The following is a 26,452-nucleotide window of genomic DNA, read 5'->3' as shown; positions in this document are numbered from 1 at the left end:
CAGTGTTTACCTTGGAGGGCTCAAACGAATCTGAATTTGAATGTTTCACTTGAAAATGTCTTCCATTGTCCTTTTTAAAATCTGACATCTTGTTTTCCTATTTTACTTGCTTCCACTAGTGGATCTTGAGCTGATACACATTCCCGGTTGCTGCAATCAAGGCCATCTCTAAGGGTTATCCCCATCACGTGCTCCTGGGCAGGACTATGCTAAATAGCTAAAAGAAAGCCTTACCTGCCCAATGGGGATAACCCCGCCCAGTTCTTACAGTCCTGTGTCGCTCTTGGCAGGTTATCTCTATTTTTTCCTCTCCATTTTACCAAACTTAGCGTATCCTATATCTTCTATGTCCGTATCAATTTGTTTCCAATAGCTTCTCTGCTCATTATATTTCTTTTTTTTTTTAAATTGTCCTTTCACTTTCTTCCCTCCTCACCCCCCTGTGTATGGAGTGTGCGGGTACTGTAAGGCATATTTGTGTCCCCACAGGAAAACTGAAAGAAACCTTTGTGAAGGGATCTAGGGTGCCCGGTACCCCTCTCCCTAAGTGGAAAACGCCTGAAGCGGCTGCCTCCAAGCCATCAGCAAGGGCCCCAGGAACCGAACCTGAAGGGGCCACTCAACAGCCGCCCAAAAAGGTTAAGAGAGTTCCCCCGCTCAGTGCCTTAACTCAGCCCACAGCGACTGCCAAAGGCCCATCTGCAAGGGCTGTAAACCACTTGCCTTCAGTCTCTCCAGAGCGGGTGCAACAGATCGATCGTGCTGCGAGTTTGGTGCCGCCGCCTGGCAGAGTCACACGCAGCACAGCGAAGGGCCTGCGGCAAGCTGAAAAAAGAGCGGAGGAGAGCACTTTTGAGTTTTTGAACATCCATATAAGAGCGGGCTTAGTGAGACCACTGGAGCAGCAGCCGCCTCCCTCACAAGCAGAGATAAGGGCTTTGTGTGGAGGAAAGGAGGCTATGGCGGTGAGGAGCGGTACTGAGGGGAGCCAAGATGGCGGGCGCAAGGAAAAGCCCGCCAAATCACACAGCGCCATTTTAGCTGGCAACGGAGAAATGCACGTTGCGACTGTGGTGAGCTCTGACCATGCGGTGGGGAGTTCAGTCAGCATCCCTTCTGCTCAGCCCACTACTACCATGCCCCCAGGTGTAACCCTGGAATGGCAGGCTTGGCTGCAAAACACGATCCTGGACACCGTTATGCAACTAAGGCCCCATAAAAGATCTAAAGGGGCTAAGAAACGCCATCAGGTGTCTTCCTCCCCAATCTGTAAGAGACCATGTTCCCAAGTCAAGACCAGAAGGGCACAGCACAAGGCATACAGAGGTGCACTCATCAGAAATGTCTGCCCCTGACTCAGGTGATCCTAACCCTACTGATGTCAGGCCAGTGGCGCTGCACAAGAAACCTACACTACGAACTGAGCTGCAGGTTGATTTGGCAGACACGATGGACATGGGGAAAAATTCTAACAGCCATGATTTGGTACATGATAAAGAAGAGGATGAGGGGTCAGGGGCAGATGATGCTGAACCTGCTTCATATTCTCAAAGGCTGTTCGTGCCAGAGGATTTTAACCCATTAATGACAAAGGTCATTGCTGTGATTGGCTTACAATCTAAATTGACCCCAGGTTCTTCTCAGGCTTGTAAGGGGGATATATATGGTTTTTCCAAAAGCAAAACCAAAAGACTTATTGTTATCAATGCCAGATTGTTTTATTGATTCTATTAAACAGGAGTGGGCACTCCCGGCGGTACATAAGAGACCAATGGTGGCGGCCGCATGTTTCTGTTATTTTCAGCAGGAATCGTCAGGCCTTCTGAAAAAAAAACCAAATACCAATGCTCTGGTGGCCCAGTTGATCTCGGGATCCTTGATCCCATGGGATGGGGAAGCATTGTTGAAAGATGTTTCTGAAAAGAAAGCAGAATTGGCAATGAGTAGAGTACACGATAATTCCTCGCTAGCAACCCACTCCTCAGCGGCAGCTTCTATGGCAGCTAGGGCCAATTTATTATGGCTGGATGACTTAATGAAACCCCTTCAGACCCAGTGCACCTTTGCCAACAACTAGTTAAGCTCCAAAAAGCACAAGCATTTATAGCTGACGCCACGTTGGACTCTATAAGGTTCTCCTCTAGAGCATCAGCGGCAGCAGTAGTAGGCCGACGCCATCTCTGGCTAAAGAACTGGCATGCAGATACCACTTCTAAGTCAATCTGACAGCAGTGCCCTATGATGATGCTAAATTATTTGGCAAACAAGCACTCAAGGATGTGCTGGTGGAGTCAAAAGACAAGAGAAAAACCATGCCTACAGCTCTGAAAAGACCAGAAAAGTCATTCTATAAAAGGAATTTCCAGCCATTTTGTGCCTTTCGTTCCTCCTATAGAGGGAGAGATAAGGACTTCAGACCACAGTGCGGCAACTGGTCCTGCCAGCGTTACACCCCCAGGAATACGGGAAACAGACAAGCCTTTAATCAACAAAGGCAGCAATCCAAGCAGCAGTTCTGACCAGCCTACAACAATGCTTAGAGGTCGTCTCTCAAATTACTTCCACACCTAGAAGCAGACGACAATGGACAGATGGGTACTGAACATCATTCGATCAAGTCTCAGAATAGATTTAAACGGCTCCCCTCACCCCAGGTTCCTCCCACGCCCTGCTCTCGCTCTATTACTAAACACTTTGGTCTAAGAAACGCTATTCAGCACCTTCTAGTGATCGGAGCGGTGGAGCGATTTCCTCAAAACCAGGCAGGGAGGGGCATTTATTCTATTCTCTTCACCATCCCAAAAAAGGATGGCTCCAAAAGGGCCGTATTGGACTTAAAGTTTCTCAACAAATGGGTACGGCGTCACAAGTTCCGTATGGAAGCGCTCCTATCCATAATGGAAGCACTACATTACGGGGACCTTCTTTCTATAGACTTCAAGGAGGCCTACCTCCACATACCTATTCACGCCAAAAGTCAAAAACTGCTGAGGTTCAAGTACCTGGGAGTCGATTACCAATACAAGGCCCTACCATTTGGTCTGTCGTTGGCTCCCAGGATATTCAGCTACACTGGCTGCCGATATGTTTCTGGGCAAAATACAAAGTGCTGGTTATTACCTTTAAAGCCCTGAACGGCTTAGGTCCGAGTTATCTAAAAGAGCGCCTTCTTTTACATGATCCCCACTGCACTTTAAGATCATCTGAAGAGGTCCGTCTCCAGTTGCCACTGGTTCGTTTGGTGGTGATGCAGAGGCGGGCCTTCGCTGTAGCTGCTCCTGGGCTGTGGAATGCACTCCCAGCGGAAATTCGTAATCTTGATTCTTTGCTGTCCTTCAAGAGAGCCCTTAAAACCTATCTGTCTGGCCTGGCCTTCCAGGGTTTTAAATGATTAACTGTTTTAATTTGTTGCCCTGATTTTCAGGGCTTTTAGCTATTTTATTGGTTTTATTGGGTTTTAATAGTTTTTATCATGTTGTGAACTGCCCTGAGCCATTTTGGAAGGGCGGTATATAAATCAAATAAATCAATAAATTCAAGATAGCATTCCTGATTGCTATCACTTCAGCTAGGAGGGTTTCGGGCCTTATCTACCCACAGATCATACTGCATTTTTATAGAGGACTCCATCCATTTGATTCCAGATCCATTCGTCCGTCCAAAGGTACTCTCACAATTTCACACCTCTCAGGACGTTTATTTGCCATCTTTCTGTCCACATCCCAAACATCCCCAAGAAAAGATGTGGCATAAATTGGACATAAGGAGATGCCTAAAAAAGTACATGGCAAGATCAGCATCCTTTCGAAAGTCACTCACTGTTTGTGTCCTATCTCCCGGCAACTATGGGAGAGGCCATCACATCAGTTATGATTGCTAGATGGATTACGGCCTGTATATATCTGGCATACGAAGTGCAGAAAATACGCCCACCTTTGCAGGTTACAGCTCATTCTACTAGAGCGTGCGCAGCATCGGCAGCATATGCCACTAATGCCCCAGTGGCAGAAATCTGTAAGGCAGCGGTCTGGAAGAACCCGTCTACCTTTATTAGGCATTATAAATTAGATCTCTATGCATCCGCTCAGGCGGCTTTTGGAAGGAGGGGTTCTACATGGAGTTCTTCCCCAGGAGTAGGGGAAAGGTTCCCTCCCTGAGACGTACTGCTTGGGTATGTCCCATAGAGATGGCCTTGATTGCAGCAACTGGGTATGGAGCATTGGTCACTTACCGTGAAGGCTTCTTCTGGTTGCTGCAGTCAAGGCCATCTCGGCCCACCCGGCATGGTGCTTTACGCTACTCCTGGAATAATTACTGTTAACTTAATGCTCTTTTAGTTGCTTTTTAAAAACTGCATTATTGTTTAAAAAAAAAAGAGGTTGATTGGTTCTTGTCTGTAATTCATCGCCTGTCCTATACCTTTTCATATACCTTTATATGGCTATCTTGGCCTGTAGGAACTGGGCGGGTTATCCCCGTCAGGTTCTTAAGGCTTTCTTTTAGCTATGTAGTATAGTCCTGCCCAGGAGCACGTGACGGGTATAACCCATAGATATGGCCTTGACTGCAGCAACCAGAAGAAGCTTTCATAGTAATTGACCAATGCTCCATTCCAGATCTTCTAGAGTTCTGAACTAGTGTTTAGACTTCAGGGAAAGGCAGACGAGAGTATTGGCCTGTCTGTATACCAGAATGAGCAAACAGTTTGAGCCCTGTCTTTTTTACTCTAGGTATCCTGGCTGTGATGGACCCAAAGACTAATGCCAAAGGAGGTCAGCTGGTTTTGGCAGGGGACCCCCAGCAACTGGGACCAATCCTGAGGTCTCCTTTGGCTATTGAGCATGGCTTGGGTGAGTGAGGAGTGGATGATGATGATGATGATGATGATTCCTCTGTCAGTGTCTTGTGCTCGCTCTCTTCCCCCAAGGCCACTCTGCCAGTATTTTTGTCTTGTGAAATGGCAGATGAGCTATCTGTCACTAAAAGGCAAACAAAGCAATGGAACTGGACCAATTCATATGTTGCTTAGTTGAATGGGAAAACCCATGTGGGGGACTGCCTAACTTCAATTTTCAATTGGTGGTTATTTGTTTGAGTGTTTGTGCAAACATTGTGTGCGTGTGTGTTCTCTCTCTCTCTCTCTCTCCCTCCCCCCCCCCCCCCATGATGGACCTCAGCCTCACTATATGCAGTACTGCTATTTGCGGTTCCATGTCTCCGTGGTCCTACCATAGGCACCTGACCTTGACAGATGTGGAACAAAAATGGTTATGTTCCACATATCTGTGGTGTTGGGATGGCCGGAAATGATCCTGAGGTCACTTCTGGCCACCATTCTGGTTGTAGAATGAGCCATTTTGTGGCTTTAAAAAATCCCACCACATTCTCCCCCCACCCATAATTTTTCATGGACAAATGCCCAGTTTTGGATGTGTGGGACAGGGTGTGTGTGTGGAACCCTGGAAGGCTAGAGACCCACAGAGCACAGTAGGGCACTTGTTTTTGCTATACACACACACACACACACACACACCCTGTTTTTGTCAGGTTTTGGCCATTTTTTTCAGTCTCCAGGAATTCCTATTGCTGCAATGCCCCAATACCTGTAGTGTCAGTGGAGAATGGAACCCACACGGATAACTGGGTCCACCTGTATTTCAATCTGCCTTTAATGTGTCATGTTCTTAGTTCGTCAGTAGCACAGTTGTTGTAGTGGACATGGTAAGCACTGCAGGCTCTATGAGGCTGTATGTGGTTCAAGACTATATTAACTGTTTCAAGAAGCCTTCCAAAAACCCCAAACAAGATCTTTAGGTGGTATGATTTGAAAACACACACAAGCATGCTTCTTTCAAATGGCTTACTACTCAGTGAGTATGTGTTTCCATGGTAGTTGCAAGGACACATACTTGAATCGGGCCTTAATTCTGTTCTGATATAAGGGTTGGGGGAAAGACAGATGAACGCCCCAGTTTCTTGCATTCATGTGGAAGCGCTGAAAGGTATCCCTGCTCTTGTAGAGCTTTCCCTGCTGGAGCGGCTAATGAAGCACAACTCGCTATACCAAAAGGAGGATGGACACTACAATCCACAGTTTGTCACTAAGCTGTTGCGCAACTACAGGTATAGTTCCTGCTCTGCCTCATAGTTCCAGTAGGTGGTGCATGAGAGATCTGTGTGGGTGTGTGTACAAATAAACAGCCTAGAGATGTATATATTGGGCAGTATATAAATATGATTGATAAGTAAATCCATAAATAGTCTGTTTGATACAAAGCAAGCTTCAATTTGCTTCTAACCTGCAAAGTGATCTCTGAGACTTAGCCTTCCAATTTAAGCTTTCAAAATCACTGCTCCACCACACCATCATCATTCTGGTAGTAGTGGAGTAGTGATTATGCACGTTCTCTGCTCACTGCAAGAATGGGCTCTCGGCTGGGGCGTAAAGTGCATGTGCACATCTTTTGTGCATGTGCACGCACACCCTCACAAGATTTTTGATGTCCGCTCAGTTAATTTTAGATCCTGCTCAGGTTGAATCAGGAAGTCCCCACTCCGAATGTATGTGCACGCACATTGCTTTGATACTGCTGCCCAGAATAAAACTAATTCCACCCACAGATGGAAAAAAAATTAGAGAGAACACTGTCCCAGACATTGTTTTTCCCAGACAAGTACATAAAGTTCTAGTGTTCTTTATGCACTTGTAAACAAGTTGCAGATATTTTCAGCTTTCATGTACAACTTTTGAGACATCTAGTAAGCTGTGGTTTTGAAGGTGCCATACAACTGCAGTGTGTTGTTTCATATCTTCATGTTCCATTTATTACCAAATACAGCCTCACAGTGGCTGACATACAGAGTAAGTATGCACTGGTGCAGCCTAACGGAACTTTCTGACTAATTGCACTGGTGCAGCATGAGAGCAGCAATTCTTGACCACCCTCCCCTTTACCAGGAAACCCTCTGTGCCGCTCAAAAATGCATCCCTGAGGGCTGTGTGCAGAGGGCTTGCTTTGGAAGACGAGACTATTGCTCACCTGCTGCACCAATGCAGTTAGTTGGGAAGTTCTATTAGGCTGTTAATGCTGCACTGGTGCATCCTTGCTCTGTATAGAGCCAGCGTAGTGTAGTGGTTAGAGTGCTGGACTAAGACCGGGGAGACCCAAGTTCAAATTCCCATTCAGCCATGCTACTTGCTGGGTGACTCTGGGCAGGTCACTTCTCTCTCAGCCTAACCTACTTCACAGGGTTGTTGTGAGGAGAAACTTAAGTATGTAGTACACTGCTCTGGGCTCCTTGGAGGAAGAGCGGGATATAAAATGTAAAATAATAATAGTAATATTGGCCCCAGTTTCTTGGTTGATGTCTCAGCCTTCACTTGAATGATACTGGAGGCAGTAGGTTGTATCTTGCACATGAACCCCTAGTGTCTGAAAAATGTCCTGGATGCCCAAGCTACAGATACTGTTGCTGAGGAGTAAGAAATGACATAATAGCTTCCTTTTGGTTTTTCACACACACAGCGCTTCTATCCAAAGTTCTGTACAGTGTCTGTCTTAATCTTCCCCACACCTGCCCTGTGAAGCAGACCATTCTCCTTCCAGGTTTTCAGATGAGAGCTGAGGCTGAGAGAGAGAACTGACCATTGCCATCCAGTATTTCTATGATAGGGCAAATGCTTGAACTCAGACTCTCAAGGTCCCAATCCTGATGAAGCTTGAGTGGTGAAAGGAGCACTTCCTTCACTTTCTTTCACAGCTCTGGTAGTTTATGGAGATTATGTTAATTTGGGGCACTCTCTCACTCCAGATCCCATGCAGCCATTCTCAAGTTCCCTAATGAGAAGTTCTATGATGGGGAGCTGCAGGAACATGGCAACCATCTCATTACCCATTCCTACTGCACATGGAAAGAACTGGTCAAGCAGGTGAGGATGCAACAGGGATCTAGTTTGTCTGCTATATCCAGGAAACCACACATGTCCACAGAGCAGAGATGGTGGTTCCTCCTCTTTTCTTCTTCCTCTTGCAGGGGTTTCCCATCATCTTTCATGGAGTCTGTGGAGAAGACCAGAGGGAAGAGAGGAGCCCTTCTTTTTTCAACACTGCTGAGATTAATGTGCTGATCGGCTACCTCAAGAAGCTGCTCCTTGAAGATCAAGGCAAGAAAGGACTGGCCAGAATTGCACCCAAAGAGATTGGTATTATCTCCCCATACAGAAAGCAGGTGAGACCTTCTGATGATTCCTGTTTTACTAAATAAAGCTTCCTGATAGAAACTGGATAGATATAAACTAGTTCACATGGTCAAAATGTCCTCCATCCTACTTGGATTAAATGGTCCTCAGTTGCATGTGTGTCTGTAATCGCATGGAGAATGTAAACATTTGGACTCTCCCCAGCTATAGGCTTTGCAACTGAGACGTATGCAACATGACGTACATTTTTCAGCAGCTGCAATTGTAAGAATAGTTTTTGGCTAACTGCAGCTATAGCTGTGGAGATTTGAAATCCTAAATTATGGTCTCGATGGGAATGAATGATGGGAATCGTTTTCACAGTTCTCTCTAATGCATGCAGATACATATGTCAGCATGGCTTCATCCTGTGCTGGTGTTTGTGCCTGGATCCTGCAGAAAAACACACTTAAGTGTGGTTAAATGATGGGCCACACTCTCTCTGCTGATGGTGCACAGTCCCTAGAACTGGGGATATCAGTTCAGTAAGAAAAGTATTGTCATAACACTTGGAAGGTGATTGTATGTGATTATAGCAACCTGATGTTCTTCTAGAAAAGAGCCTTGCACACCTCTGCCTTTTTGCTTTTTTGTGTGTGTTTAAAAATAGATCTTTAAAATAAAAACCCACAATTCAAATCTTGATTAAGAACATAGACATTAAAAAAAGCAGCTCACCTAAATAAAAATAATCTGCAGTTTTGGACACAGCAGATCTTTGTAGATATCCATTACAGAGAGTCAGGGTCACTTGGAGAAAACCCTGCCTTGAACCCCAGTCATATTTGTTGCAATGTATACCCCACGTTTCCATGTAGTTGAAGGTGTTTGAAAAGTTTCAAATACAATAAAAACAGAGTAAGATATGATCCATAAAAGTACTCACAAAATACATAAAATCAACAGCACTAAAACATAACCAACTATTCCCGCTCCAGCTAGTTAAAATAAGTCACTAAAAGCTTTGTGGAAAATACCTGCTTTTATGCCTGTCATCCTGGAGAGAATCTATCTATGTGGTCCCTAAGAGTCGACATTGACTTGACAGCACTTAATCAATCAAAAGCTTTGGAGCCCCTTGGCTGGTCAGTCTCCCTGGCAAAGTCACCCCAATACTGGGGCTCCTCATAACAACCTGAAGTTCTGTTTTTAATAAGCATGTATGTTCTCTACTAATTGAAACTTCGGAATACTCTTCAAGAGCAGTTGCACAAAGCATACATTTCAGTAGCCAAGCCTTGTGGTTAAAAAGGCATGACTGATAGTTTCCAAGGCATTGTTAGCCAGGGAAGAATAGTCTTATTCGATATAGAAAAGTCTTATTCTGTATATAAAAGCGGAGCTGGTAAAAGACACTCCCAAACACACCTGCTCTCTTGGAACTGAGGAGCAACAAGTCGTTGCCAACAACTTGATCCAGAAACACATACACTGGCCATGTAGTCTCTTATGACCATCCCTGTGGATTCAGCTTCAGTGTATTTAATTTTTCACCACTCAATCACAGTTGCCAGCACTGGTTACAGCACTGAAAAACTGCTGCTCTTGGATTGATAAAGAATGAACATCAGCATGCTAATCACATCTACTATCAAACTACATGACCCTTGTATACTTGTATACTGTAGCTTTTCTATTACCCAAGGTCTTTGAGTCCCTTGCTTTGAGTCCTCTCCTATGGATGTTAAAATGGAAACAGAAAGAATGGACTGAAGTAATGGGGTCTTTTTATTCAATAGGTTTCAGAATATAATAGTACTCCCTTAGTATAGAGAGTGAGACGGGTATCACTTCCAGAATCTGATGACTGTACTTTAATTCATTCATACTTTAAAGCTGTAGATGTAGCTGAGCTACAAAGCCAATCAGGTGGCCACTTCTGAGGGGGAAAGAACAAGAGAAACTTGAACTCATTCAGGCTGACTCAGTACTGACAAGCCATCAGCTACATGATCCTTGAATACTGTATTATCTGTCTTGTCTATGAAGCTTTCGCATTAATAAGATCTTTAGTCCTTGGCAAGTCTCTTCTATACCATAATTTCTTTCAGGATTGCTATTCCCATCACATGTATGGAGAATGAAAAAGATTTCCAAAGCCACAAATGCAGGGAAGATCTATGGAGATGCTATTAAATTCATCCACGTGCTAAGGGATTAGTTAGAAGGCGAGAAGAAGTTTGTGCTAGTGGAAGTTTGGTGCTAGCGAATCTTAAAATAAGATAGGAAGAAGAAGCTTCATGAATAGAAGAAGCTTCATGAATAGCTGGTTTTGCTTTTCATTTTCCTCAGGTGGAGAAGATAAGACAAGCCATTAGATTGGAACTAAAGAACCTGTCAAATATCAAGGATCTGAAGGTAAGAATTGGTAGACCCACCAATTGTGTAACACAAGAGAGATGGATGTGATATGCATCCACACCTAATTTAGTACAGTCGTCTCTCACCTATCACGGTTTTCCCAGTCGCAGGTTTGAGTATCAGTGAATGGGTAATTGACTGCCCTCGCCAACCGCGACCTAAGTATCCGTGGTTTGGTGATTTTAAAAATGGGGGAGGGGGGTTCTTTGGGTCATTTCTGGGGTTGGGGTCATTCTGGGGGTTTGTAGGTCAGGGGGTCATTTCTGGGGGTCGGGGAGGATTCTTTTACATTTTTTTCGGTCGCTTTGTGCCGACTATTCCCCTAACCCCCTGTTTGCCATTGAAACCAATGGCTCTCCAAACACGAATTTGCCAACTGCAAGGATTTCTAGGGACAGCTGTACATCTTACATAAGAATTGCTTTGCTGGACCAGTCCAAAAGTCCACCTCATGGTTCTGCAGTAATCATGGTGCTGCAGTAATAGAACAAGATGGAACTTTCACTTCTTTGCCAATTCCTCCAAGATAAAGGAACCTTCTTGGGTCTGGAGTCAGCAGCCACAGCTGTTTGCAGCACCCAGATGAAAGCTTGTTATCAAACTGTTAATAGTCTGGGGGTTGAAGGTGATTGGCTTATTAAAAACCACACAATTAAATATGGCTAGACCAATGAAGCTAATTTACTGAGGATCATTCACAGAAATATAGGCATTGGTGGGAATCTTCCAGGGATGTGTTTGTGTCTGGTTTTTAGCCTACTTTCCTGTAGGCTTATGAGATTACCCAGCATTCCGTGTCCATCTCCCCGCCCCCATTAATTTTGCAACACCTGGACTAATATGAACTAAACTGGGTAAAGTTGGAGGGACACATAGGGACACCTCAACAGCATAGTTTGTGATGTTGTCATCCACACAGATTAAAGATGGCAGACATGTAAACTTTTGAGGCACAAGTGGGCTAAATTGTGACCCGCCTAACCAGTTTGAACCAAATTTGCAACAGCTGTAGGGACACATAGGGATGCCCCAATGATGTAATTTGTGGCAATGTCATCCACCCTGATCCAAGATGGTAGATGCATGGTTGTTTGAGGCGCAAGTGCAGTAACTTGAGGAATGTCCAACCGATTTGAACAAAATTCGTACAGTTGTAGTGTGTGACACACAAGGACACCTCAATGATTTAGTTTGTAATGATGTCATCCACCCTGATCCAAGATAAAGGATGCATGAACATTTGAGGTGTAAGAGATCTAACTTGTGGACCTCAGTTTGAACCAGATTTGTCCAGTTGTAGAAATAGTGAAAGTAAAGTAGGCAGATTAGTTCTTACTAGAGCAACATGTTTAGTTTATAGAGGGAGGGAATCTGGAGTGGGTTATATCCCTCCACTTGCTATTGGGGCAGGACTTATGCAAGTTAGGTGGACTTGATAAGCCCTTCAGCTTGTCAGGTCCTTCCCCCAGCTCCAGTCTGGTCTAGTCTTGAGATAGACTTGTTTTTGGAACTTGTTACATTTTTCTGCCCATCAGCCTGCATCAGACTAGGAAGTTCTTTCTCTTTTCAGAAGAAGTGAGTGGGGGGACTCCTCAATTGGATCCTTGTATATTAAGAAAAAAGATGGTTGATCCTCTTTATTTGGAACATTGTCTTCCTACTGATCCCCTAAAGCGGGATTATGTAGTGGGATTACAAAATGAAACCCCTTCTGCATGTTATGCTTTTTGAGCTTTGGTGTCCCTCTGTTTTTGGAGCCATTTCCTCATGTCAGAGAAGTTGTCCATTAACTTGCTGCTTCCCTTCTGTTTGGCTAGACCCAGTTTCTGCTGTGCTGTTCCATTTTTTCCAGAGAGAGAAGTAGACTGAGGTACTGCTTCATAAGATGGCACCTCTGCAGCATAGTGGCTGAAACCTGCCTAGTCCTAACTGCTATAGGCAGACTAACAGCAGGGTACAAGAAAATGGGCCCTCTGCTCACTTGCCTGTTTGAAACCTCTCTCTTGAGCTTGGGACTTGGAAGAGTTTCCATCTTGTTCTCTGTAACCTGGCTGCTATTCTTCTTTTCTCTCTCTTTTCAGGTGGGCTCTGTAGAGGAGTTCCAGGGCCAGGAGCGGCGTGTGATCCTCATTTCCACTGTGCGTAGCAGCAGTGAATATTTCGCTATGGACGAAGAGTTTCATCTTGGCTTCCTCAAAAATCCCAAGGTATAAACTTATGCATACCATCCTCGTATCTTTAGCATACACTTTGGGTGACTCCCTTCCTCTGGGGACCCGAAGGCATGCCCAAAGCAGAGACATATGAGCTGCCTGTAAGGGCTGCAAGGTACTGTACTGCCATCTGCAGCTTGGTTTGGTCATAGTGTGTGGTGGCTGAACTTCCTGTTCAGTGCTATTTCCAGGAGGTTTTCCCAGAAGGCAAGTAGGTCTTTCCCCCAGGACATGCCTATACTAACACTTAGAAGCCAGCTGTGCAGGGTCTGCAGACTCCCATCTGCCTGAAGGATTGGCAATATGGAGATGTGGGAATGCCAGCATAGCATAGTGGTTAGAGTGTTGGACTAGGACTGGGAAGACCTGAGTTAAAATCCCCATTCAACCATGAAACTCACTGGTTGACTCTGGGCCAGTCATGTATCTCTCAGCCTAATCTACCTCACAGGGGTGTTGTGAGGATAAAAAATAACCAGGTACACTGCTCTGAGCTCCTTGGAGGAAGAGTTGGGTATAAATGTAAAATAAATAAATGCATCTACTGGAAAACAAATATCCATCTCCACCACCACTACTAGCAGGGCACCATAGATAGCCAGAACAGGAATGGCTCTTGCTGAAATGAGCAAATAAGGCAAGCTTTGACCTGCAGATTGGATCTGTTAAAGGGGAAATGGCAGAAAATCTGTCCCCAAGCAAGCTGCTTCGCCTCTGTTTATTTGTTGCTTTTTCTTGTCTTACTACTGACTGTCAGGAAACCAGCATGGGCTGAAGCCTCCATGCTCCTGGGCTGCAGTGGTCTTAATGAGTCCTGTACCCTTAACTTGGCTTGATCTGCTTTTCTGCAGCAATGTGGATGCTGCACCTTTGGGATTCCTTAGCTCTGTTCCAGTTCTGCAACTCTGTCTTTTGGTTCTGTCAGTCCTCCATTCTGTGGTGGTTTTGTGCTAGATAAAAGCTGCTTTTGGATAAGCCAATTCATATTTGTGAGAGTTGGAAGTCTGGGCTCCTTGGAATGTATCTCAGCATTGAGAAGAGTTATCGGTCCACTCCAAGTGGCATTGATGAAGCCTTCTTCTCCCACATGGATGTGGGGCTATGTGAGATGCTTTTCCAGTGTGCAAGATGTTGACTAACTTTCTCTCCATGTGTTCAGCGATTCAACGTGGCTGTTACCAGAGCCAAGGCACTCTTGATCATTGTGGGCAACCCAATTACCCTCCACAAGGATCCCCACTGGGGCGAGTAAGTGTTGTCCTACAATTCCTTCAAACCCTTGCCTGTTTCCATTTTCCCTCAAACCACTTCAGTCAACAGACTCTTCCTTCTACAGCTGACCTAGGCTGCCACAGTATGAGCTAAACTAGAGATCCTTGGAGTTCTGCCTAGCTCAGAATATCTGTGCTGTTAGGCCTGCGGCTGGTGATCCTGTTCAGCTAGTGCCCCCAATGCATTTGTGACCACTTGGCACCCAAATCCAGTTGATAGCAGCAATTAATTGAGTCCTGGCCTTATCATTCCAGTGTTGCTTTTGCGATTGAAAAGATTCACTAGGATTAACCATGCTGCAGTTGTTACATACTGTAGTAGCTTCATAAATCCCAGCAGAGATGCAAGATGGTGTAATGGGCACCTCTAATACTTTTCCAGCATTGAGAAGTTGTATGGGAAGAATGTTTTGAGTTCAGAAGGGATGTTCCAGCACATCTGTTTTTGTTGGTTGATTTTGTTGCCAACTTGCTCTCTTGTACCGTGTGGCTTGGCTAACTGGTCTGAGTTATCTAGGGCCTTTCTCCTCCCTCCACACCACAAAGTCTTTGACTGTGATGCACCTTATCAGTCTCACTTTCCAGTTTGTGACCCAGACTGTGTAGACTGATTTTTGGAGGGCGTGTGTGTGGATCTGTGATCTTCCTGCATATCCTGACTGGATGGTTACATTGCTGATGTTGGTCTACATAGATGTTTGGCTCCTTGTGACTATATGAAGCTACCATATACCAAGTCAGTCCACTGGTCCATCTTAGTCCAGTGTCTGTTCTGACCAGCAGCTACTTTCTAATATCTTGGATGCAGGCTTCTTCCACCCCAGCTGTCTGTGGTCATTTTCACTGGAGGTGCTGTTGAGTGAATCTGGGACCTTTTTCACCACGGGGTTTCCCCTTGCTATGTAAAGACAGTATGCTCTAAAACAAGTAGGAGCCATAGTATTCCTCATAGTAACTTGAGGATCATTTGAGCGTTTATTTCATGGAGATGTGAACTGAGTATGGACAGGAATCCCATCAACTTTGGGCTGTCCTACTGTATACAAAGGTAACTGCTAAATGAGCAAAGAGGCACTTTTTAACGTGGCAATACTCTATTTAGCAGGGGGAGAGCAACTGGCCCTATCCACTCCCAGCACAGCATCCCTCTAGTGGCTGTTGCTGATGTCTCTCTTATGGTTTCTTTTTTAGATTGTGAACACTTTGGGAACAAGGAGCCATTTTTATATATTTATTTTATTATCTATATAAACTGTTTTGGGATTATTATTTTTTGAAAAGCAGTATATAAATATTTGTTGTATTCAAAGGGAGAGGTTCTGGTATGGCCAAAACAAAAGGCATCCTGCCCTTCACTTGTGACATCCTCAAAAGCAGGCTCCCAAAATCTCAACAGCTTGGCTTTGGCTGGTGGCCCTAATATTACTGCAAAATTTGTAAGGTGCACCAAGATTGTATATTAAGTAGATTATTGTTAATAGAATTTAACATGGCCAATTGGGTTGACAAACATACATTTGTTAGCTTAATACAGCTCTGTGGGGTGGCGGGGAGAGAGGAGACTTTCGGTGTATATGTTTGGTGGAAGATGGATAATTCATGAGCATTTTTCTAGAATCTTAAACAAGTCCCTCTACAAGAAAATAGAATTTATCGTTTCTATGTTCATCCACTTGAAAAAGATGCCAAATCAAAATGGAGGTTACCAGGTCACTATTGTGGACTGAAGTAATAAAAACTAGAGGACTGTGTGCATGACAAGATATATTTGTGGATTCAGTTTGCTCACAGTCATTTACATTGTTTATTGTATCTTTAGTTCCTGTTATATTAAAGATTCATTCAATTGTATATTTTGGATCTAATTTGTTGTTGGCCTAAATATTACTACTTTGTACTGCCCAGGTTTCTCAAGTACTGTACAGACAATGGTGCATCTCGAGGATACCAATACAGAGGCGATGAGGGTGAAGAGGATGAAGTGTTGACAGCACAGCTCTCTTCCCTTAGCTTGAATCAGCAGCCAGCAAGTAAGAAGTGAAAGCCAAGGTTTGATCTCCAATCACCTCTTGAGTGTCCAATAATCTTATGGGTAGAGAATGGCCTGAGAGCCCTTCTTTGCTGGTGTGGGGGGGGGTCACTCATCATGGGTTACCCCTCCCACTTGCTCCAGAAGGCAGGAAATATGCAAATGAAGAAACCCTTAGTAAGCCCGCTGAGGGCAGTTCCTTCCAGTCTTATTTCCTGTCATCGCTCCAGTTAGTTCTGGATCGCTCTCTCTCTCTTTTGGATTTATCTTAGACTTGTTTCTGATATTTACCTTGTTCTTTCCTTGGAATTTTCTCTCCAGTATTTGTGTCTTGTTCCTTTTGTCTCTATTTGAGAAATATATTAAAAAATTGTTTATCTTCTTCTATGTTCAGCTGTCCTGTTCCCTGCTCTTTCTGCTGCCATTCCTTTGTTCCCTCCACTCCACCATGGCAGGGGAACCAAAGAAGATGCTGGTGCTGGCTTTCAGGGCTCAGCTATTCCCACCAAACATGTGGAAGGCCTCCCCGATAGGGGGCACTGCAGGGAGTTCCACTGGCATCTCCAAGTCCTAGCTGCTCCCACTGTCAGCCGCCAAAACACTGGATGGAAAGGCCAAGCTAGGCAGGAAACTCTAAAGATCCCCAGCCACACACCAAGAGAAGCGGAGCCAATCCTCTTCATGCAAGCAAGCCCCTCGGCTGATCACACTTCTTCTGGCATGAAGAGGATTGGCTCCGCTTCTCTTGGTGTGTGGCTGGGGATCTTTGGAGTTTCCTGCCTAGCTTGGCCTTTCCATCCAGTGTTTTGGCGGCTGACAGTGGGAGCAGCTAGGACTTGGAGATGCCAGTGGAACTCCCTGCAGTACCCCCTATCGGGGAGGCCTTCCACATGTTTGGTGGGAATTGCAGGACCTGTTTGCTATGGTATATGATTGTTTGGGGGATGAGGATTGATCGCACTATTGCCGTTGCCTCCAGTATTCTCCCCAGTGGGTGTGTGCCTTCGGGCCCTTGCACCGCTGCAGTCTTCCTGCCCCAGCAGGGGCAGCCCATTGATTCAAGGGAACGGATCTCCACATCATCCACCACCCAACAGGGAAAGCCGTAGGAAGGAATGGAGGAGGCCACCATTAGCAGCAATGACGAGGAGAGTGGATGAAACTCTGAACAGGGAGATGTTTCAATACAGGAACCAGTGAGCGATACCCTACCCATGGGTGGGGGGAATGTCCAATCCTTTTGGACCACTGACTACCCCCTCAGAAGCCCTTCCAAGGGTTTCTCTAGTTCTTTCCTCCAATGCAGTGTCAGTGATAAGTCCACCATGCCTGAGAGATTTATCAACATTATCAAGCAGGAGTGGGATAAACCCTCATCCCCCAAACAATCATATACCATAGCAAACAGGTCCTGCAATTTCCAAGAGGATGTTATGGACTTACTTAAGGTTCCCCCCACCGACACCCAGAAGTGGCCATCCTACGTGGAACAGTGGTGCCAAAGGATGGCAGTTCCACTTAAAAGAGCCTTCCAATAAGAATGCCGAAGCAGCCATGTGTACAACACATGAGTCCTTGGCAATGGCCATTAGAGCAGATCCAACAGCTTCCATTGTATCTAGGGCATGTATGTTATGGCTTGTGTTATTAAATCACCCACCTTCAGACCCTAATAAACACGGATGCAAGCTTCTACACTTACAAAGAGTGGCCGCCTTCACATTGGATGCCATGCTAGACAGCATACACTATTCTTCAGAGGCAATAGCTCCCAAGCTTACTGCCAGACGCAATGCCTGGTTCCGCCACTGGTGGTGGACAATACTTCTAAAGCTAATCTAACAGCTGTCCCATATAAAGGGGCAAAGATCTCCGGAGATGAGGCCCTGAAGGACATTTTAATTGAAACCAAGGATAAGCATAAGGCCTTACAATCCTCATCCAAGAAAGAGGATAAGAAGTTCAATCCTAGCTCCCCACACTCATCACCGCCTTTTCATCCTGCACTCAGAAATAGAGCTTTCCATAGGGCTAGTAGACCTCTGTGGAACAGAAGCTGGTGACAGGGCAGGCAACAGTTCCAGTCTTCCTGGCCCAGTTTTTCCCCATAGGCCAAGCAACCTAGGCAGCAGTACTGATGCCAGTAGTCTAAAGGTATGTGTGAGGGGCGGGGGTGGGTGGGTGCATATCGGCACGCCTGGGAGGCTTCTACCACAGAACAATGGGTTCTCTTTATTGTAAAGGATGGCTACAAAGTAGATCTATGAAAAGTGCCCAGAGACAAGTTTCTACCAACACCGAAATCCAGAAGTCCTGTAAAACATAGGACCTGCTTCAAGCTATATGACACCTTATGCACATAGGGGCTATAGAGGTTGTCCCCACTTCCCAGAGTGGGGAGTGGGATTTACTCCATATTGTTCACTGTACTGGCAAAGGACAAAACACATAGCAGTGTTGGACCTAAAATATGCAAACAAGTTGGTGGTAAGGTGGCGTTTCCACATGGAGTCACTGAGGTCCATCACTCAGGAGACTTCCTGACTTGCACAGACCAGAGACCTATCTACACATCCCATTACACCAGTTAGGCAGGGGCTATCTGCGTTTTTGTCACCAGAGACATCATTATACGGGGCTCTGCCCATCGCCCTATCCACAGCCCCTAGGGGGTGTTCACAAAAGTTCTGGCACCCATACTAGCACACTTCCGTTCTAGAGGGGGTGATCATCTATTGTTGTCTCGATCTGATCAAAGCATGATGGGAGTGGGGAGGCCCTAAAAGGATTGTACCTGATCTTATCTTGCCTACAGGTGCACGGATTCCTAATAAATGTTGAGAAGAGCCACCTTGTACCTTCACAGGTCCTGCAACTCCTCGTGAGTGCTTATAGACATTCCCAGATCAGTGTGTTTTCTTCCCACAGACAGGCTGTTGACGATAACAGCCCTTTTCAAGGAGTTTCTGGTGAGCAGGTTGGGGAACCTTCTCCATCTGACATGCCTGCTGTGACTGATGGTGTCTTCAAAGGACTCTGTTTCACGGGTGAGGAGCCACCTGTGCCCCTTGCAATGGGCATTACTTCCCTATCAAGCATAAACAGCATGCAAGGCTTGATTACACATCCCCCTGCCAGAGCACCTACTTCAATCTCTACCTTGGTGGACATTCCCGGAGAATCTTTCCAGAGACAAGCTATTCTCCAAGCCTCTCAGGATCCTTATGACCACTGATGTGAGCCTGTCTGGCTGGGGGGCTCATTGTCTCCATCTCCACATGCAGGGCAGGTGGTCTCCGATGGAGGCGAAGCACAGTATTAATTGGCTGGAGCTTCAGGCCATCCAACTGGCCCTTTTGAACTTCTCTCATGTACTGGTGGGCACTGATGTGCTAATCTGGATGGACAATGCATCCACAAAGGTGCATATCTACCACCAAGGGGGCATGAGATAGAAATTGCAGCATTGTCTGGCATCTGCAATAATCCTCTGGGCAAGGACGAACCTGAACTCCATCCTGGCGCTTCACATCAGCAGAAGAGTCTCTGACGTTCAGGTGGATTGGCTGAGTCACAGGGACATAGACTACAGAATTGAGTCCTCACCTGCAGGTTTTTCATTTGGTGACTCGCCACCTGAAAGACCTTCTGATCAATCTGCTTCTACCCAGTTTGTGTCTCGCTTTCCAGCTCAGGAGAGAGCAGAGACAGTGGATGCACTGCTAGTACAATGGCCTTCATTGCTACTATACACTTTCCCACCAGTTCCTTTCCTAGCATGTTGTCTGACTCCTTCGTTACTCTCGGGCCTCCATGATACTGATAGCACCATTCTGGCTGAAGAGGTCATGGGCCTCTGAGATTATGAACCTGAGGATCCAAGGACCATTTCATTTTCCAGACGGGGGACCTGTTGCTTCAAGGTCCTGTTCTCGGTTGGCTAAGGATGACCACTTGGAGGCTGAGAGGGACTTGTTGAAATCTCAGGATATATTATTTTGTTGATTATTTTTACAGGAGGGTCCGTCTTTGGGTTTTAAAAACATCTACCCTGAATCAGCAGGCCACCTGTCTAACAACTAGGCTGTTTCTGAAAGGGTTTGCTTCGGAGCCTCTTCATTTGTTGTTACAGAAGTTTGTGTGGGCGGTGATTCATTTATAAGCATCTGTCGCCGGTTTCCATCGTGGGACCTGCAAACCATACTCAGTGTTTTACACCAACTTCCTTTTGAACCTCTAGTAAGGCACCGATACAGATTCTTTTGTGGAAGCTGGCGTTCCTAGTAGCGATTGCTTCTGCACAGAGGATCTCTAAACTGAAGGCCCTGTCAGTGAGGGAGGGGCTGTGTATATTTTCAGAAGACTCAGTCTGACTTGTTCCTGACCTGTCATTTACTCCTAAGGTAAATTCAGTGTTCCACAGGTCACAGGACATTTACTTACCTTCCTTTCATCCTCATCCACAGTGCAAGGAGGAGAGGGAGTGTCATCAACTGGATGTTTGCAGAGCCCTGCGGGTGTACATTTCCAGAACAGAGCCTTTTCAACATTTGGACTCGCTCTCTTTCCTATCAGGGCTGTGTGCTTGGCCAGTCTGTGTCCTCATCCACCATAGGATGGTGGGTCAAATCTTGCACTACTTGGCATTTGGGCTGCAACACCTGTCTCCACCTCAGGGGGTCACGGCTCACTCCATGAGATCAGCTTCTACATCAGCTGTCTTCTCATTGACAGCTCTCTAGGAAATCTGTAAAGCGGCTACATGGAAATTCCTGTCTACTTTCTCACATCATAAGTTGGACATGCATGCTTCCTCTAGGGCAGCATTTGGTAGGGGGGTATTACACCAGGTTCTGATGAGATGGTAGATTCTGGTCTGGGTTTGTTCCCTCCTGTGGGTGTGAGCTGTGGTATTAGCCAACATGTGACCTTCCACACCAGCAGAGAAAGAAACATTGATACTCACTGCAAAGGTTTCTTCTTGCAGGTGTTAGGGAGGTCACTCATGCCCACCCAGGTTGGAGTGGGGGTGGGTGCCTTTCTACTTCACTTCATTATTTTTCCACTTCTATATATTTCTCTGCATGTACATATATTTTGGTCCATGTTGACTTTACTGTGGTGGTTTTTTTTGACCTGTTGTGTATTGTTATGATGATCTTTGGGCTCAGGCTTTTCAGTGGACTGGAAGGAGCTGCCCTATGCAGGCTTACTAAGGGTTTCTTCATGTGCATATTTCCTGCCTTCCAGAGCAAGTGGGAGAGAGAACCCATAATGCGTGACCTCCCTAACACCAGCAAGAAGAAACCTTCATGGTGAGTACCAGTGCTCCTTTTTCAGAGAGAGATCATAAGGAGGCTCTGCTGTGTCCTATCCTATCATGAAGCTGGAATGAGTTCCCATATGCCTGCTTACCAAAAGTCAGTGCACCTATTGCCAAGATTCAACCATAGACTTATTTTGGAAGAAATAAAATGTGTAATGCTGCCTATTTTTCTGGTTCATTATAAAGGGGACTCTTGAGAAGTTGGTCATCTTGGCAATTCCCCACTTTCTGCCCCCCAACTTAAAAGTGGGGGGCAGTTCTTTTCAGCTTTGAAACTCCCACTTTGAGACCAAAGACGAGCGGCAAGAAAAGAAGCTGCATGCACTGTCCACTATCAACAAGCCAGCAGCACTGGAGTATGTCATATTAATTTAGGAGTTTGGGGGTGGGTCATGGCTCAGTGGCAGCATACATGCCCTATGTCAAAGGTGCCAGGTGGAGTCCCCGTCATCTCCAGGTAATTCTGGGGAAGATTCTTGTCTGAAACCCTAGAAAGCTGCTGCCCATTATTGTAGATCTTACTGACCTGATGAGCTAATAGGCTGACTTGATATAAAGCAGTTCCACTCGTTCATAGTAACAAGTTACTGCCATCACAGCTAATGTTTTGTGCACTGGAAAACACTTTGTATGCCCAATAGGGGAGGGGCAGTTCTTGCTGATTCCCCCCCCCCCGCTTTTCTGAGGATCCTGCAAGTCTCAGGGACATATTTTAAGAGGCATAGTGGGCTGTGGAGGGAGGTTAGCAAAAATTCCTCCACCACCCCCGGCATTGGGAGCCCAAAATGTTTTCAGTGCACAAAATATTCTGGATGATGGGCAGAATGTGTTGTCCGTATCCATCTCCTCATCTAATTTTCTCCTCTGCAGGAAATGACTTGAGAGAGAGTTCCATGCAGCGACAAGTGGAGCCAGAATGGAGACATGAGCACTAAGGCCTTGGGCTGCCTTCATCCTGGTGTGTGCTGCATTCCCAAATGAGCCATTTCTGCTTCTGTTGTTTACATCTCGATAGTCTGAAAATCAGCTGGCGGCCCAACTAAAAGGAATCATGTTTATGGTTCTCTTCCTACTGAAGTGACTCTCAAGAACTGAAGCTAGTACCCCAAACTTATGCACAGAAACCTCACATTTCTGTACTCAGGAAATCCTAGTTATGCAATGGGATTACACTGTGTAGATGATCTAAATTTGTTTTTCTTGTTATGGGAGACTCTTCGGCATTCCTGCTTTGCTTTGTGCGGGCATATGGATAGGATGGGATTGGGCTGGGAAAGGACAACTAGTTTTTCTGCTGCTTTTCAGAAATGCTGGGTTGTAAGGACAGCAGGAATGAGAATGAGTCCCTGGACTGGGGAGTGGCACTGCATGCAGAGGCTCCACCTCCCCAAACACCCCCCTTGGATTTTAAACCTAAGGCAAAAAGAGCCTTTAAGGTGTCATCAGTAACTGGTTTTGGAAAAATAACTAATTTCCAAACAATCTGATTTTATCAAATATTTTTCTACTGAATGTTCATTAAAGCTTAATTAAATAATTACATAATGTCAATTTCTTTTAGACATAGCATTCCCTGGTTGTGTGCCTTCCTATCTACTCCCTTTTTTGCAATATAAAAAGAAAAAAAACCAAATATACTATATCCAAAGATGAGGAAGCATTCAGAGAGAAGGGAATCCATGTGGTCTTTTGATGGTGTGTGCGCTTCCCCCACCCCCATAGATATCTTTCTCATTCATATTTGTCAGGTATGGTTACAGCCTCCCAAACTTGTAGTAAGGAGAGCCCCTTTATCCTTGAGGGTTCCATTCTGCGGTGGGGAGCAGCTAATGGGGCATTAGGGCAATGGGAGTTGAGGGGGTTAAACTAGCTGGGGCAGAAGGACCAAACCAGGATGAAAACCAGACTGCGGGGGGGGGGAGGATGCCCTGCTGTGCTGTGTGTGATCCCAGCTGTCCAGCAATGCCCCCCAAAAGTAAAAGATCGCCATTTAGGCTTTGGATTGACCCAGAGGTTTAGAGGGAGGAAGACTAGTACCTCAATTTTCCTTTTGAGAATCTAATGCTCTCACTCCTGATATGCTTACATTTTCACAGGGTAACTAAGAGTTTGAGTTCAGAAGAGACAGCTGATGGGGAATATTAGGGGTTCTTGCTTTACATCACAACTACATGATAATATTATGGTTGTAAAGGCATAAGAGCCTTGCACTATCATACCAGAAGTCCATCTAGTTCAGCATCCTGTTTCCGAGTTGCCAGTCAGATACTTCCAGGAAGCCCGTATATGAAAGCAGGACCTTCCCCTGGTCTTGTTACAGCAACTGCCTTGGAACACAGAAGTACAATTTAACTGTCCTGATTAATAGCCACTGATGGGTTTAAGAGGTTAGGCCTATCTTGTGGCAGTCAAATTATTTTATCTGCCCTGAATCTACAGCCAATTGATTTTACTGGGTGAGTCGGGTTCTGCTATTATGAATGGAAAAACAGTGACCTCTGCACAACTCACGATATTTGGCTGCAATGTATTGCCAATACATGTTCCTGCAGGAAGGTTATCCTCTTAAAACACAATCTTTAGCACCATAGCAAGATAGGACTTGTTTACACAGACATTTCAACTACCCACATTAGAAGCCTTGCACTGGTTGGGAAACTTTTTTCAGGCACAGATGTAGCCAGTGCAAAAGGATCAGTGAATGGTACAAACAGCAACTATTATTCAGCAAGCCCTGGGAGATCTCCCTGTCAAGGGAGTAGCTGGTACAGTGCACAGATGGGAAGAGCAGCATTTGGCTCTTTGCCTGCCTGTGAAATAATCAGCAGAATAAGAATGTTGCTCTCTTGTGCAGTTCTTGGCACAACACTAGCTATAAATACTGACAATAATAAATTGGCTGCTGGGGGATACTCAAGGCAGTGGAACTCCTTGGATTGCTGCAGCTCATGGAGGAAACGAGCAATATCCAAGTTTTTTGTTATGGTTCATACATGAGTCAATGTTTTTGGTACCTGGCTTCCTCACTTTGCATGAGGAAAAAGCCTGTGGTGACCCTACTCCTCTCCTCTCCAATCCCTGAGTTTGAAGTGCCAATAAGGGACATGATGACTAAAGGACTAGGAAGGAGCGCAATAGCCACCATATTGAAACCAATTAGGAAACATAGGAAACTGCCATATACTGAGTCAGACCATTGGTCTGTCTAGCTCAGTATTGTCTACACAGACTGGCAGTGGCTTCTCCAAGGTTGCAGGCAGGAATCTCTCTCAGCCCTATCTTGGAGAAGCCAGGGAGGGAACTTGGAACCTTCTGCTCTTCCCAGAGCGGCTCCATCCCCTGAGGGGAATATCTTGCAGTGCTCACACATCAAGTCTCCCATTCATATGCAACCAGGGCAGACCCTGCTTAGCTAAGGGGACAAGACATGCTTGCTACCACAAGACCAGCTCTCCTCTCCTGGAACAAGGACTAAAGTCCAGTAGTGCATAATAATGTGATTTGTACTTGTTAGTTATGTGAGCCAATATGCATTTCTGTCTTTGATTTTGGACATAGGTTTATATCTTGTGCAGGTAAACTTATAGGAACAGTTTTAATACCTGTTTTGTACTGTATCGCACCCTTTGATCCTTGATGGATTAGCACAGGGGTTCCCAACTTGTGGTACTCCAGATGTTGCTGAATTGCAACTCTCCTCTTCCCCAGCTACTATTAATTGTGGCTGGGGATTATGGGAGTTGTAGTTCAGCAACATCTGGAGTACCACAGGTTGGGTACCTCTGGATTAGCAGGATAAAGCTTTCCCCAAGTCCATAGTTGCAGCTGGCCATTGAAGAAACTACAGGAGAGAGCATGACTTGTCTCCTTAGCTAAGCAGGGTCTGCCCTGGCTGCAGACTTGATGTGTGAGTGCTGTAAGATATTCCCCTTAGAGGATGGAGCTGCTCTGGGAAAAGCAGAAGGTTCCAAGTTCCCTCCCTGGCATCTCCAAGATAGGACTGAGAGAGATTCCTGCCTGCACCCTTGGAGAAGTCACTGTCAGTCTCTGTGGACAATACTGAGCTAGATAGACCAATAGTCTAAAATCAGTATACGGCAGGTTCCTATGTTCTTAATGCAATTATAACCCTACACAGTGGGGGAATGCTTAACTAACGAGCAGAAGGTTGCCGGTTTGAATTCCTGCTAGTACTATATCGGGCATCAGCGATATAGGAAGATGCTGAAAGGTATCATCTCATACTGTGCAGGAGATGGCAATGGTAAACCCCTCCTGCTTTTACCAAAAGAAAACCACAGGGCTCTGTGGGCACCAGGAGCTGAAATTGACTTGATGGCACATTTTACCTCCTTTGAATTGCCCAGTATGGAAGCACTAATAAAGTACTTTCTCCCTTTCTCTTAGTTTAAGGGTGGTGGGGAGAGGATATAGAATTAGGCCCATTTTCTTAATTCTCCTAAAATCAATTTGTTTCTTTTGACTGCCAAGTGTAACAATCAGCACTTGTGTTTTGGAACTCTGGGTAATAAAGCTCTCTTTCTCCTCAAAAGTCTGCTGAATCTTTTCAGCAATGCAGAGAACTGGGCCCTACTTCTGGGTATTATTTGCTTCTATCCTGTGAACGCATCATCTTTCCCTCGCAGGAATGAATGAGCTCCATTTACACAAACAGCAAAATGAGGTGACAGAGGCTCAAGGTGTGGAGATACATCATTTCTAGGGTACAGGTGGCTTACTGACTTGTTTAATATTCCTCTCAAGTTTTTTTTGTTTGTTTTTTAAAGTTGCAAGACTAGAATCTCCCTTCCTGCTATGCTATTTTTCCTTCATGTAGGGAACATTTTAAAAATTATACTCCCATCTGCAATTTAGTGACACTGTTGTAGTACTCTGCCAACAGACTGTGTGTATACATCCACCCAAGAGTTTCCTGGATCAATAGCAGCATTAATCAAGGTGCCACATTTTAAAATGAACCTTCAGCAATTGTCTATAGGACCAGTTTCCTTG

General features: G+C 45.3%; 1 protein-coding gene across 2 annotated transcripts in view; it reads left to right on the top strand.

The window, feature by feature from the left end:
• The window catches only part of MOV10 (Mov10 RISC complex RNA helicase), a 58,738-nt gene extending 35,732 nt beyond the window's left edge, over nucleotides 1-23,006 (top strand). For both annotated transcript variants that reach the window (XM_053244894.1, XM_053244895.1), the window contains exons 14-22: nucleotides 4,731-4,850; nucleotides 6,021-6,123; nucleotides 7,813-7,930; nucleotides 8,035-8,229; nucleotides 10,532-10,597; nucleotides 12,682-12,807; nucleotides 13,973-14,061; nucleotides 15,990-16,114; nucleotides 22,310-23,006. In XM_053244894.1, the coding sequence (XP_053100869.1) occupies nucleotides 4,731-4,850; nucleotides 6,021-6,123; nucleotides 7,813-7,930; nucleotides 8,035-8,229; nucleotides 10,532-10,597; nucleotides 12,682-12,807; nucleotides 13,973-14,061; nucleotides 15,990-16,114; nucleotides 22,310-22,374 (1,007 nt within the window). In that variant the 3' untranslated portion in view covers nucleotides 22,375-23,006. The remainder of the gene's footprint in view (nucleotides 1-4,730; nucleotides 4,851-6,020; nucleotides 6,124-7,812; nucleotides 7,931-8,034; nucleotides 8,230-10,531; nucleotides 10,598-12,681; nucleotides 12,808-13,972; nucleotides 14,062-15,989; nucleotides 16,115-22,309) is intronic.
• Nucleotides 23,007-26,452: the final 3,446 nt, after the last annotated feature.

Source organism: Hemicordylus capensis, chromosome 4, assembly GCF_027244095.1.
Source record: "Hemicordylus capensis ecotype Gifberg chromosome 4, rHemCap1.1.pri, whole genome shotgun sequence".
Lineage (NCBI taxonomy): Eukaryota > Metazoa > Chordata > Lepidosauria > Squamata > Cordylidae > Hemicordylus > Hemicordylus capensis.
This window is presented reverse-complemented; position numbering and strand designations above follow the sequence as displayed.